This window comes from Papio anubis, chromosome 1 (assembly GCF_008728515.1).
Source record: "Papio anubis isolate 15944 chromosome 1, Panubis1.0, whole genome shotgun sequence".
Lineage (NCBI taxonomy): Eukaryota > Metazoa > Chordata > Mammalia > Primates > Cercopithecidae > Papio > Papio anubis.
In genome coordinates, this window is record NC_044976.1 from 189,783,586 (window position 1) to 189,798,968 (window position 15,383).

A 15,383-nucleotide genomic window follows, 5' to 3' on the forward strand; every position below is an offset into this window, starting at 1 on the left:
CCCACCGTAGAAACTAGAGTAGAGCTTGGTACAGGCTCCCTAGAGTTCACTGACTGTGGAGGAAACCTGGAAAAAATTCTCAGATCCCCTTTCCAGACCGAGGGATAAGGATGCACGTTACAGTCTAGGTGAATCTGCAGAAGGAAGTGAACAGAGCACATGGTGAGAGTCATGGGGCTAAAAGAGAGGGGGGCAAGTCTGTGCAAAATTCTGGTGCAGCAAATACCTATCAAGAAGTGGGTGTGGGCAGGGTGGCTGCAAAGACAACTAGACTAGGGCACATATTTATGGTTGGGTTCTAACAATATTACACATATGCCACAGACAGAAAATGGTGGAATAAATCTTATCTACCATTCACTAGTAATAGCCATTGGATGCAAAATATATTTACACAATTGGCTAGGACATCACAACCACAGCCAAGTTTAGGATGAGATAATTTTCTGTTGGATAATTGTGCCTGTTCTCCCTAAAACATGCCTATAAATTCCTCAGGCCACTGTTTTGTTTAGGTCACAGGGTCTGCATATCCATTTCTTCTAAGTCAGAATGTAATAAAACAAATTAATTTGACATTCTGCCATTTTTTTCATCTGTCTCTGTTCTTGAATACTCAGTTTAAGTAAAAGTACATAGGCTCTTTTGTTTTACATTTTACATAAAATAAGCTATATTTTATACACAAAGTTGGAACCACTTAAATGCAAAAATATATTTTAGAGGTAGTATCAAGATTATTTAAATCAAATGAAAACGAGTTTCACTAATGGGCAGGAAAAGATAGTGCATTCAAGGTCTTAAAAATGTCACACAGTGAATAGCCAGTCCTGAGTAACTAACCATAATGTTTGCATGATAATGTATTTGAAAAATGGCAATATTTGTATACACACTTTATAGAAAATAAAATGTTCATCCCGACAGATTACATCTAATTTCACAAAGGAAAGTTTAAAAAAAAAAAAAAAAACAGGCCTCTAGATTCTGACTTAGAAAAGTTGAAATAGCTTGCATCCTGTAAATTACACGTGCTATTTCAAATTGATGTGAAAAACTGTTCCCCTCAAAATTTTAAACATGCATTAATTACTGTTTTTCTATAGGAGGTCAAGTACAAACTGCAGAACATCATCCAAAAATGATGAGATGATAAGTATGTAAGACATACATGACTTCATATGCTGCATAATTAAGAGCCAACTACTTTACTGAGAGAATAGTAAATATCCCTGCCCTACGACCATGGAGCTCAGACTTCCTAAGTAGGTAAACTGAGAGTTAATCTTGGCACAGATTGTATTCTCAAAGGTGGTGAAACTGTAGTAAAAATTCACAATGTGTGTTTGAGACAAACCAACAGGAGGAATGCATGTGACAATCAAGTGTTTCACGTACTTTGCGAAGCCAATGAAGTCTTCATGGTTGGTGTTGATGTAAGAGACTTGAATGTCAATCAATAGCAATACCTATAAGTCAAAGAGAAACACTTCAGTGAAAGCCCATCTAAAAATTATCAAACATTAAATTCAGTAATTGCCCACCAATTAATTACCTTCATATAATTTTTTTAAGGATACTTCAATTAGAATGAAATGAACCTTAACTTTTCTTTATTAGACTCATAATTTTACACTCTAAATTCATAAGTTAAAAATCTACTCTAGAAAAGTAAATCTGAGTAGCACATAAAGAGAATAGCATTATAACTTATAGGCATACACTATTTGCTACCTTAGTACAGAATCTAGAATTATTTGATTTCTCTAAAATGTAGGCATAGTGTTCAAAAGAAGGACAAGCACAAATAAGATGTGTGGCAGGAGGGCCCATGAGGGGTGCTCCGAGCTTACTCTTCCTGTAGACATCATATATTAGCTACAAATTTGTAATTCACCTCTTGTTTTCTCTCTCCTTTTCTATCTTTAGCAGCTTAAAGAACCATCTCAAGATGCTTTACACATTTCAGGAGAAGCATTTGATCAGCTAACTCAAAAAATCAATATACAAATAAATCATTGAATCCAAACATCAATCAGAAGCTGGGCATAGTGGTGTGTGCCTATAGTCCCAGCTACTCTGGAGGTTGAGGTGAGAGAATCACTTGAGCCCGGGAGTTCAAAGCTGCAGTGAGTCATCATCAGGCCTGTGAACAGCCACTGCATTTCAGTCTGGACAACATAGCAAGACCCCATCTCATAACAATAATAATAATAATAATAGTAGTAGTTGGTGGTTGGTAAGATGGCTGAATAGGAACAGCTCCAGTATGCAGCTCCCAGTGAGATCAACAGAAAAGCAGGTGATTTCTGTATTTCCAACTGAGGTACATGGCTCATCTCATTGGGACTGGTTAGACAGTGGGTATAGCCCATGGAGGATGAGCTGAAGCAGGGTGGGGCACTGCCTCACCCAGGAAACTTATGGGGTTGGGGAACTCCCTCCCCTAGCCAAGGGAAGCCATGACTGACTGTGCCATGAGGAACGGTACATTCTGGCCCAGACACTACACTTTTCCCATGGTCTTCTCAATCTGCAGACCAGGAGATTCCCTTGGGTGCCTACATCACCAGGGCCTAGGGTTTTCAAGCACAAAACTGGGCAGCCATTTTGGTAGACACTGAGCTAGATGCAGAAGTTTTTTTTCCATACCCCAGTGGCACCTGGAATGCCAGCAAGATAGAACCGTTCACTCCCCTGGAAAGGGGGCTGAAGTCAAGGAGCTAAGTGGTCTAGGTCAGCGGATCCCACCCCCAAGAAGCCCAGCAAGCTCAGATCCACTGGCTTGAAATTCTCGCTGCCATCACAGCAGTCTGAAGTCGACCTGGGACGCTACAGCTTGGTGGGGGGAGGGACATCCGCCATTACTGAGGTTTGAGTAGGCGGTTTTCCCATCACAGTGTAATCAAACCTGCTGGGAAGTTTGAACTGTGCAGAGCCAACCACAGCTCAACAAAGCTGCTGCAGTCAGACTGCCTCTCTAGATTCCTCCTCTCTGGGCAGGGCATCTCTGAAAGAAAGGCAGCAGCCCCAGCCAGGGGCTTATAGATAAAACCCCCAACTTCCTGGGACAGAGCACCTGGGGGAAGGGCTGGCTGTGGGTGCAGCTTCAGCAGACTTAAATGTTCCTGCATGCCAGCCCTGAAGAGAACGTCAGATCTCCCAGCACAGCGCCCAAGCTCTGCTAAAGGACAGACTGCCTCCTCAAGTAGGTCCCTGACTTCTGTGCCTCCTGACTGGCAGACACCTCCCAGCAGGGATCAACAGACACCTCATACAGGAGACCTCCAGCTGGCATCTGGTGGGAGCCCCTCTGGGACGAAGCTTCCAGAGGAAGGAACAGGCAGCAAGTTTTGCTGTTCTGCAGCCTCTGCTGGTGATACCCAGGCAAACAGGGTCTGGAGTGGACCTCCAGCAAACTCCAGCAGACCTGCAGCAGAGGGGCCTGCCTGTTAGAAGGAAAACTAACAAACAGAAAGGAATAGCATCAACATCAAAAAAAGGGTGTCCACACAGAAACCCCATCTGAAGGTTACCAACATCAAAGACCAAAGGTAGATAAATCCACAAAGATGAGGAAAAATCAGTGCAAAAAGACTGAAAATTCCAAAAACCAGAATACCTCTTATCTTCCAAAGGATCACAACTCCTCTCCAGCAAGGAAACAAAACTGGATAAATAATGAGTATGATGAATTGACAGAAGTAGGCTTCACAAGGTGGGTAATGACAAACTCCTCTGAGTTAAAGGAGCATGTTCTAACCCAGTGCAAGGAAGCTAACAATCTTGAAAAAATATTAGAGAAATTGCTAACTAGAATAACCAGTTTAGAGAAAAACATAAATGACCTGATGGAGCTGAGAAACAGCACGAGAACTTCGTGAAGCATACACAAGTATCGATAGACAAATCAACTAAGTGGAAAAAGGATATCAGAGATTGAAGATCAACTTAATGAAATAAAGTGTGAAAACAAAATTACAGAAAAAGGAATGAAAAGGAAAGAACAAAGCCTCCAAGAAATATGGGACTATGTGAAAAGACCAAACCTACGTTTGATTGGTGTACCTGAAAGTGACAGGGAGAATGGAACCAAGTTGGAAAACACTCTACAGGATATTATCCAGGAGAACTACTCCAACCTAGCAAGACAGGCCACATTCAAATTCAGGAAATACAGAGAATACCACAAAGGTACTCCTCAAGAAGAGCAACCCCAAGACACATAATCATCAGATTCACCAACATTGAAATGAAGGAAAAAATGTTAAGGGCAGCAAGAGAGAAAGGCCGGGTTACCCACAAAGGGAAGCCCATCAGACTAACAGCGGAAATCTCTGCAGAAACTCTACAAGCCAGAAGAGAGCGAGAGCCAATATTCCACATTCTTAAATTTCAACCCAGAATTTCATATCCAGCCAAACTAAGCTTCATAAGTGAAGGAGAAATAAAATCCTTTACAGACTAGCAAAAGGTAGGAGATTTTGTCACTACCAGGTTTGCCTTACAAGAGCTCCTGAAGGAAGCACTAATTATGGAGAGGAAAAACCAGTACCAGCCACTGCAAAAACATACCAAATGGTGGAAAACATCAACACTATAAACACTATGAAGAAACTGCATCAACTAATGGGCAAAATAACCAGCTAGCATCATAATGACAAGATCAAATTCACACATAACAATATTAACCTTAATTGTAAATGGGCTAAATGCCCCCAATTAAAAGATACAGCCTGGCAAATTGAATAAAGAGTCAAGACCCATCAGTGTGCTGTATTCAGGAAACCCATCTCATGTGCAAAGACACACATAGGCTCAAAATAAAGGGATGAAGGAAGATTTACCAAGCAAATGGAAAGCAAAAAAAAAAAAAAAAAGAAAGCAGGGTTGCAATCCTAGTCGCTGATAAAACCTGCTTTAAACCAACAAAGACCCAGCCCGGAGCGGTGGCTCATGCCTTTAATCCCAGCACTTTGGGAGGTGGAGCGGGGCAAATCACAAGGTTAGGAGATTGAGAACATCCTGGCTAACATGATGAAACCCTATCTCTTTTAAAAATACAAAAAATTAGCCAGGTGTGATGGTGGGTGCCTGTAGTCCCAGCTACTCAGGAGGCTGAGGCAGGAGAATGGCATGGACCCAAGAGGAGCTTGCTGTGAGCCGAGATCGCACCACTGCACTCCAGCCTGGGTGACAGAGCAAGACTCCGTCTAAAACAACAACAACAACAACAACAACAACAACAAACCAACAAAGACCCCCCAAAAAAGAAGGGCATTACATAATGGTAAAGGGATCAATGCAACAAAAAGAGCTAACTATCCTAAATATATATGCGCCCAATAGAGGAGCATCCAGATTCATAATGCAAGTTCTTACATACCTACAAAGAGATTTAGACTTTCACACAATAATACTGGGAGACTTTAGCACCCCACCGTTGATATTAGACAGATCAACAAGACAGAAGGTTAACACAGATATCCAGGACTTAAACTCAGCCCTGCACCAAGCAGACCTAATAGACATCTACAGAACTCTCCATCCCAAATCAGCAGAATATACATGCTTCTCAGCACCACATCACACTTATTCCAAAACTGACCACATAAATACACTCCTCAGTAAATGCAAAAGAATGGAAATCATAACAAACAGTCTCTCAGATCACAGTGCAATCAAATTAGAACTCAGGATTAAGAAACTCAAAACTGCACAACTACATGGAAACGGAACAACCTGCTACTGAATGACTACTGGGTAAATAACGAAATTAATGCAGAAAGAAATAAGTTCTTTGAAACCAATGAGAACGAAGACACAATGTACCAGAATCTCTGGACACAGTTAAACCAGTGCTTAGAGGGAAATTTATAGCACTAAATGCTGACAGGAGAAAGCAGGAAAGATCTAAAATCGACACCCTTATATCACAACTAAAAGAACAATAGAAGCAAGAGCAAACAAACGCAAAAGCTAACAGAAGACAAGAAATAATTAAGATCAGATCAGAACTGAAGGAGATAGAGACACAAAAACCCCTTCAAAAAAAATCAGTGAATTCAGGAGCTGTTTTTTGGAAAAGATTAACAAAATAGACAGACTGCTAGTCAGATTAGTAAAGAAGAAAAGAGAAAAATCAAATAGACACAATAAAAAATGATAAAGGGGATATCACCTTTGACAGCAAAGAAATACAAACTACCATCAGAGAATACTATAAACACCTCTACGCAAATAAACTAGAAAATCTAGAAAAAAATGGATAAATTCCTGGATACATACACCCTCCCAAAACTAAACCAGGAAGAAGTCAAATCCCTGAATAGAGCAATAACAAGTTCTGAAATTGAGGCAGTAATTAACAGCCTACCAACCAAAAAATGCCGAGAACAAGCCACATTCACAGCTGAATTCTACAATAGGCACAAAGAGGAGCTGGTACCATTCCTTCTGAAACTATTCCAAACAATAGAAAAAAAGGGAATCCGCCCTAACTCATTTTATGATGCCAACATCATCCTGATACCAAAACCTGGCAGAGACACACACAAAAGAGAAAATTTCAGGCCAATATCCCGATGAACATCAATGTAAAAATCCTCAATAAAATACTGGCAAACCGAATCCAGCAGCACGCACCAAAAAGCCTATCCACCACGATCAAGTCGGCTTCATCCCTGAGATTCGAGGCTTGTTCAACATATGCAAATCAATAAATGTAATCCATCACATAAACAGAACCAATGACATAAACCACATGATTATCTCAATAGATGGAAAAAAGCCTTCAATAAAATTCAACATTCCTTCATGCTAAAAACTCTCAATAAACTAGGTATTAATGGAACATATCTCAAAATAATAAGAGTTATTTATGACAGACTCACAGCCAATATCATACTGAATGGGCAAAACCTGGAAGCATTCCCTTTGCAAACTGGCACAAGACAAGGATTCCCTCTCTCCCCATTCCTATTCACCACAGTATTGGAAGTTTTGGCCAGGGCAATCAGGCAAGAGAAAGAAATAAAGCATATTTAAATAAAAAGAGAGGAAGTTAAATTGTCTCTGTTTGCAGATGACATGACTGTATATTTAGAAAACCCCATCATCTCAGCCTGAAATTTCCTTAAGCTGATAAGCAACTTCAGCAAAGTCTCAGGACACAATATCAATGTGCAAAAATCACAAGTATTCCTATACACCAATAAGAGACAAACAGAGAGTCAAATCATGAGTGAACTCCCATTCACAATTGCTACAAGGAGAATAAAATACCTAGGAATACAACTTACAAGGGATGTGAAGGATCTCTCCAAAGAGAACTACAAACCACTGCTCAAGAAAATAAAAGAGGACACAAACAATTGGAAAAAACATTCCTTGCTCAGGGATAGGAAGAATCAATATTGAGAAAATGGCAATACTGCCCAGAGTAATTTATAGGTTCAATGCTATCCCCATCAAGCTACCAATGACTTTCTTCATAGATTTAGAAAAAACTAGTTTAAATTTCATATGGAAACAAAAAAGAGTCTGTATAGCCAAGACAATCCTAAGCAAAAAGAAGAAAGCTGGAGGCATCACGCTGCCTGACTTCAAATTATACTACAAGGCTACAGTAACCAAAACAGCATGGTACTGGCACCAAAACAGATATATAGACCAATGGAACAGAACAGAGGCCTCAGAAATAATGCCACACATCTACAACCATCTGATCTTGGACAAATCTGACAAAAACAAGCAACAGGGAAAGGATTCCCTATTTAATAAATGGTGCTGGGAAAACCGGCTAGCCATATGTAGAAAACTGAAACTGGACCCCTTCCTTACACCTTATACAAAAATTAACCCAAGATGGATTAAAAACTTAAACATAACACCTAAAAGCATAAAAATCCTAGAAGAAAACCTAGGCAATACCATTCAGGACATAGGCATGGGCAAAGACTTCATGACGAAAATACCAAAAGCAATGGCAACAAAAGCCAAAATTGACATAGGATCTAATTAAACTAAAGAGCTTCTGCATAGCAAAAGAAACTATCATCAGAGTGAACAGGCAACCTACAGAATGGGAGAAAATTTTTGCAATCTACCCATCTGACAAAGGGCTAATACAGAATCTACAAAGTATGTATACAAGTATACAAGAAAAAGCAAAAAAAAAAAAAAAAAAAATCAAAAAGTGGGTGAAGGATATGAACAGACACTTCTCAAAAGAAGACATTTATGCAGCCAAGAAACATATGAAAAAAATCTCATCATCACTGGTCTTTAAAGAAATGCAAATCAAAACCACAATGAGATACCATCTCACACCAGTTAGAATAGAAATCATTAAAAAGTTAGGAAACAACAGATGCTGGAGAGGATGTGGAGAAATAGGAATGCTTTTACACTGTTGGTGGGAGTGTAAATTAGTTCATCCATTGTGGAAGACAGTGTGGCAATTCCTCAATGACTTAGAACCAGAAATACCATTTGACCCATCTATACCATCACTGGGTACATAACCAAAGGATTATACATTATTCTACTATAAAGACACATGCACACATATGTTTATTGCAGCACTGTTCACAATAGCAAAGACTTGGAACCAACCCAAATGCTCATCAATGATACACTGGATAAAGAAAATGTGGCTCATATACAGCATGGAATACTATGCAGCCATAAAAAAGGATGAGTTCATGTCATTTGCAGGAACATGGATGAAGCTGGAAACCATCATTCTCAGCAAAATATCACAAGGACACAAAACCAAACACTGCGTGTTCTCACTCATAAGTGCAAGTTGAACAATGAGAACACATGGACACAGAGAAGGGAGCATCACACACCAGGGCCTGTTGGGGGGTGGGGGGCTAGGGGAGGGAGAGCATTAGGAGAAATACCTAATGTAGATGACAGGTTGATGGGTGCAGCTAACCACCATGGCACGCGTATACCTATGTAACAAACTTGCACATTCTGCACATGTATCCCAGATCTTAAAGTATAATAAATTTAAATAATAATAATAATGTCAGATCTTTGCTAAAATGTCACTCATCAGAGGGATCTTCCTGCCCATTCTATTTAAACTAGCATGCTGGTTACTCTCTATTGTGTTGCCCTGCCTTCTTTTCTTTTGCAGCACTAACACTAGCTAACGTGGCAAGTTTTTACAAATTTCTTATATAGACCTCATCTGTTGTATCCACTGCTACATCCCCAGTGCCTCGAACAGTGCCTGAAACATCATGAGAATTAAATGAAGATTTGTAATGGAGTAAACTGGATACATGTCCCAGGCAACATGAAAATATTCTAAATATAAGATACTTATAATCTCTAAGTCAGAGACTTGGGAGGTCCCTCTCTAGAAAATAGCATTCAATGGGGAGACGAGGAGGCCTCCTAAAGTGCTGGGATTACAGGCATGAGCCACCATGCCCAGCCAAGAACAGTTAACTTTCCAGGGAGTGATTTATTCCCATATATAGATATATAATTAGTATGTGGCCACTTGTTCTTGTTTTGTACTCAGTACCCAGTGCTATGGGCTTGGAGGCTTTGTTTTTGTGGCCAATCTCAACCAGTCATCTGACCAAATCCTGCTGAGAGTCACAAGGGGACCTGCCAAAAAGATTTAAAAGATCACTTCAAATCCCACTACCAAAAATAAAGTCAAGGGATGGGGGTTATTGGGTCAATAACATCATACTTGTATGAAAAAATTTCATATAGTCAGATAGAGTTTTGTTTCACATCTTGAAGAAAACTGAAACATTAGGAAGCGTGATCATTATTGGATTAGTTGTAGTTTTGCCTCTCTTCTCCCAACAATAAAGCCAGATTCTGTTAAATTGTATATTCCAAATCCATTTGGTCAAAAGCTTGTACCAATAAACTGTAATATTTGAACACAAATAAATTGTTGCCACTGTAAGGAGCAAAATATCTTCATAATCCTCAGCATCGCCAAAGGTTGTCCTGAATATCTTTTGGACGTTCACACACATTAACTTGGACCGTAGTACAGGGAAAAAAAAAAGTGGAAAAAAATAAAAGCTATGGCTGTTCTCATTATATTCCTGGAAACTGGGAGTCTGTGTTCACTCTAGGAAAAGAGCCAGGTCGCATGTGGGGGATAAAAAGAAAAATAGTCCATTTTTTCTCCTCGTTTTTTCACTTTCTCAGAGTTTCTCACTGCCTTTTTCACCCAGTTATTGAATATTTAGTTGAAGCACAGTAGAGCTGCCCCGGTAGCAGGAGTTGCCCAGAAAGTCCACCGCTTCCACATGCAATGACAGGTATGGAAGCACCGAGACTAACGGCTGGCACACTCAGACACTCAAAACACCTTTGTTTAAGAAAAAGCTACAGACAGATTTATGGCTTTCCATATTTTTAATTGTGAAGATTTTTTTCCCACAAAGCTTCCAGAGCAGAAGTTGGTAGTAACTCTACTTTTTAAAGAAAGAAAGAAAACAGCAAGAATGCCCCAGAGCTGTTCAGGCACGGAGGCCTGAGGATATGGGTCACTCTGTCTAACTGGATACTTTAAAAGTACCACATGGCCCCAGGCAGCAGAGTCTGGAATTCAAATGTGAGATCTATCCAGAATGACATGTCTACACTACCAAAACCAGGCACGTTTCTGCTATGCCACACAGGTCCATATTAGAGGTGACCACTACCAGCTGTGACAGGAACTTGATAACTGTTGGACCAGACCATCTGAGATTGTGACTCAGTAGGGAGATGCCTGTCCCATCCCTTATGTCCCACTTGGGGAATAAATTAATCACTGTAACTGAGTTGCAGATTGAAAACAATTTCCCTTGAAATCAGAAAAGGCAATTCTTCCTCGAATCTATCACGTGCCATAGCTCTTTGGGAACAATAACAAAAACAAAAACAACTAAAATTAATTAAGAACTAAGAACTAAGATAGATAGATACATATGTATATTTTTTATTATACTATAAGTTCTAGGGTACATGTGCACAATGTGCAGGTTTGTTACATATGTACACATATGTATATTAAGACAGGGTCTCGCTCTGTCACCCAGGCTGGAGTGCAGTGGCGCAACCATGGCTCACTGCAGCCTAAATCCCCGGGCTCACATGATCCTTCCACCTCAGCCTCTGAGTAGCTGTGACTACTGGTAGTGCAGGCCACCATGCCCAGCTAATTGTTTAATTTTTTGTAGAGACAGGGTTTCACCATGTTTCCCAGGCAGGTCTCGAACTCCTGACCTCAAGCAATCTGCCTGCTTGGCCTCTCAAAGTGCTGGGATTACAGGTGTGAGCCACTATGCCTGGTCTTGCATTTTGATTACTTCTTCCATCTTCACAAAATGGCTGTGAGTTAACTACCACTATTGTCTCACTTTAAGATGAGAAAATTGAAGTGTAAAGATGTCAAATAACTTGTCACAAGTTACACAAAATGTTAACAACAGAGCTTGAATTCAAAATCAGGTAGTCTGAGCCCAGAACCCACAATCTTAACAACATTGTGATGTTTGAACATGCCATTTTACTAAAACAAAAACTCTGAAATATGAAGAAGCTAACAAGTGACATAGATATGATTAGAAATATTTAAAATGGTTTAAATAATTATCCTATATTTTCTCCAATATTATTTTGACAGAGGATCCCAAAGAGTTAAGTAGGATTTATTATCATTTGAATATTATAGATGAAAGACACTAAATTAAAACAGTTAGCTTATTTACTTAAGGTCAGGAGTACAGCTGATTCTTAAGAATTTAAGTTTTCTCAGCCCAGGAGGGGCCAAGACATCAGACATTAGGGGGAACCTCTGGCCCTGGGGCTCCATATCTGGCTCTAGGCTTGACTTCACTGACTCAGGAGTTAATACTGATTTGTTCATCTCAACTGAAACACAAAGCCTGTTTTCTCCTCTTTTTGCTATTTCAGCTATTCAAGAGTGTGAAAGTTGATAAACAAGTGAAAACTATAAATAGTGATTAACTTTCAAAACACAATGATAAAAAGTAGTGACAATGAATCCACAGTTCAAGCAAAGAAAAGGTGGATACTGGAATCACTCACGAATGTCCCAATCTGCTGGGTCTCCATCCCTCTGTCCCCTTTCTCCTCCACCTGCTCCTCTTCCTGACACACACTCTATGTGCTGTGTGTGTCTCTCCCTGTGGTTTGTTTCTCTCTCTTTTATTTTGTCTTCTTCCTTTTCCCCATTTCTCCCTCACCTCCTTCCCACTCATTTGAGAATCACAAAATCCTGTAATACTAACTTACACAGGCTTTCAGAGAGCATATAGACCAATATATCAATGCTGTACATGAGAAAACAACAGTCCAAAGAAGTGATTTACACAAGAACATGATGTTATTTTGTGGAGAGCACATGGCCTAAGTCCAGTGTTCTCTCCACAACATCACACGTGCAGCTGTGTCATGGAATTCAAGGGTATGTAAAACCCTTTGTATTTCCTGTTATAATGTTTTATAAGTAACTAAGAAAAATCTATTTAAACCTAAGAAGATTTTTATTCTTTCCATGTAGTCCTTTACTTTTTTAAATGGATTATTCTCACTTGAAAATAATCTTTCCAAATCACAGAGCTAGGATTAGAAAACAATTTCAGGGTCACTCCTTACAAACCACATACATTCATAAAATAGAAATGTTTAAAAGAGTAGTTCTCAATTTTTCTTTTCAATCATAGGTTGTATGGATAAGCTGATGAAAAGCTAGGTCCACTCTCTCCTTAGAAAACAATAAAAACACTGAGCATTTTGCATAATGTTTTAGGAGTTTGTGAATCTTCTGGAGCCCATCTGTGGGCCCATTAAAAGTTAAGAACTCCTGTCTTAAAGAGAAAATGTGGTATGTTTCTGGATTAGTGGTTTTCAAAGTAGGATGTATGCGTGATCCATGGAGTGTTGAGAAAAAAAAAAATAACGAAACTCCTGTTACAGCTTTTGCATCTCATTCTTCCGAATGAAGTCTTTCTATTTGCTCATATTTTTAACATAAGTAAGATATGAATATAGTATGTGTATAATTCATAAATAAGTAAAAATAAATGTAGTTGTGTTCCACTATTTTTTTTTTTTTTTCCCTTTAAGCGACAGGCTGACTGTTGGAAACTATCGGACAACCTCACAGAGACCTTCGACTTCCCACCAGGGAAGACCTCTCCTTACCTGGTCCTTTGTCTTCCCTTCTCGCTCACGAATGTGGTTAGCAACAATCCTTTCCGTCTCCTCGCAGAGCCTGGGGAAGTTTGCCAGCTGTCAAGAAAAGCAGATCTGAGTATTAATACTCAAAAAGTTACACTACCAAAAGAGAAGCAGAGATAAATTATGTATTTTACAGAAGATACTCATTGCCGTTCTGGAAGCAAAAATGAAATATCATCAACTTCTAAAGAAGAATGTCAAGGTGATGGGAGAGGCTTCACAAACTATCATCAGAAGTAACCTTGTTATGTTGAGGAAACACTTCAAAACCAGTGGAGCAATTCCCTAGGAAGAAAGCAGGACCCTGGATACCATCTAGCACTGTGCTCCTGCCGAGTTGGCACTTAATAAAATTCAAAGATGAAGAAGTCAGAAAACAGGACAAAGAAAAGGATAAAGCCTAACATTTTATATAGTGCCTACCATGTGCCAGGAGCTAAGGACTTCATGAATTACCTCCTTCAATATTCACAGCAATCAGAAAAGACAGATATAATTATTAACCTCATTTATTTATTTATTTATTTTTTTTTCCGAGATAGAGTTTCACTCTTGTCACCCAGGCTAGAGTGCAGCTCACTGCAACCTCCACCTCCTGTCTCAAGCGATTCTCCTGTCTCAGCCTCCTGAGTAGCTGGGATTACAGGCACATGCCACCAAGCTCAGCTAATTTCTGTATTTGTAGTAAAGACGGGGTTTCACCATGTTGGCCAGGCTGGTCTCTAACTTCTGACCTCAGGTGATCCACCTGCCTTGGCCTCCTAAAGTGCTGGGATTACAGGCGTGAACCACCATGCCCAGCCAATCCCATTTAATAGAGGAGAAAAGTGAAGCACAGAGAGATTAAGTAACTCATGCCCATGACTAAACAGCTCAAAAATGGTGGATTCAGGATTCCAACCTAAGTCCTAGGACTCCAGAGCCCATGGTCTTGTCCATTACTCTTCAAGGATGATTCATCCCATGAAGCACAGAGAGACTCCTTTAACTTTTTAAATTCTCCCCATAGAAAATAGATGGGTATATGTACATTTTTTCGCAAAACTATGGAAATTGTGTATGTCAATCACTTAACCCCATCTAAGTTATGCAGGTAATTGTTCAAAAAATAGTTTGTAAAAGTGAATAGATTAATTACAGTTGTTTTCAATATAAGGAAGAAAGAGAATGGGATGCTATGAAAATGTTTAAGGAACCCTAATCCAGAAGGAAGACTTAGACAGGCAAAGGTGTGTAAGAATGGCCATGGAGAAGATGAAGTTTGCCAGGAACAGGAACATGTGTGAAGGTGAGATGGAAGTGCAGGCAATTAGCAGTGATAAAAGTAAAAGAAAGTCAGTGCAGAAACTGAGGATTATGATCCTGAGACAAAGCTAGAAAAGTAAAGAGGGGCCACATCAAGCAGATCCTTGCAATTCTGTTAGGAATTTAGGCTACTGAAGCAATTCAGATGGAATGGAAATAATGGTGGCTTCTACTGGGATGACAGCCATGGAAATGGAGAAAAGTGGGCACATTCATGACACGCCAGGCAAAATATTAATTCCAATTTTTAAAGTACTTGCAAATTAAAGGAGATTACTAGATAGCTCAATATAAAATAGGCAAAGAATATGATTCAATTCACAAAAAAGTAAGAGTCAATAAACAGAAGGAAAAATGAACTGTAAAGTGATCTAATGCAAAGAAAAGCAATAACTATTATGTTGGCAAATTGCTATGATTTTTTTATAAGACTTACTACAGGTGAAGGTATACTGAGATTAGCACAATTTAAACTTGCTGAGGGGTATCAACAAGAGAAATCTTTCTGGAAAGCAATTTGGCATTATGCATCAAAAGTCTTGCGTGCGTGCACACACACACACAGACAGGGAGAAAGAGACAGAGATCTCAACCTAATAACCTCACAGAGTACTGAACTACAATGATAAGGACATTCATCACAGCATTAGTTGGAAAAGCAACAATAAGATAAACAAATAAAACTATAAACTACCTAGTATCCGATGACGTTAAATAAATGAAGGTAGATCCACTTACGTGATGTAATGTAACCATTTTGAATGACACTTTTTTTTTTATTATACTTTAAGTTCTAGGGTACTGTGCATAACGTGCAGGTTTGTTACATATGTATA

General features: G+C 39.4%; 1 protein-coding gene across 13 annotated transcripts in view; it reads right to left on the bottom strand.

Annotated features, from left to right (window-relative positions):
- DNM3 (dynamin 3) overlaps positions 1 to 15,383 on the bottom strand; it is a 566,482-nt gene that overhangs the window by 336,168 nt on the left and 214,931 nt on the right. For all 13 annotated transcript variants that reach the window (XM_031662793.1, XM_009194141.4, XM_031662781.1 and 10 more), the window contains 2 exons: positions 13,207 to 13,293; positions 1,399 to 1,469 (listed from right to left, as the gene is read on the bottom strand). In XM_031662793.1, coding sequence (XP_031518653.1) covers positions 1,399 to 1,469; positions 13,207 to 13,293 — 158 coding nt within the window. The remainder of the gene's footprint in view (positions 1 to 1,398; positions 1,470 to 13,206; positions 13,294 to 15,383) is intronic.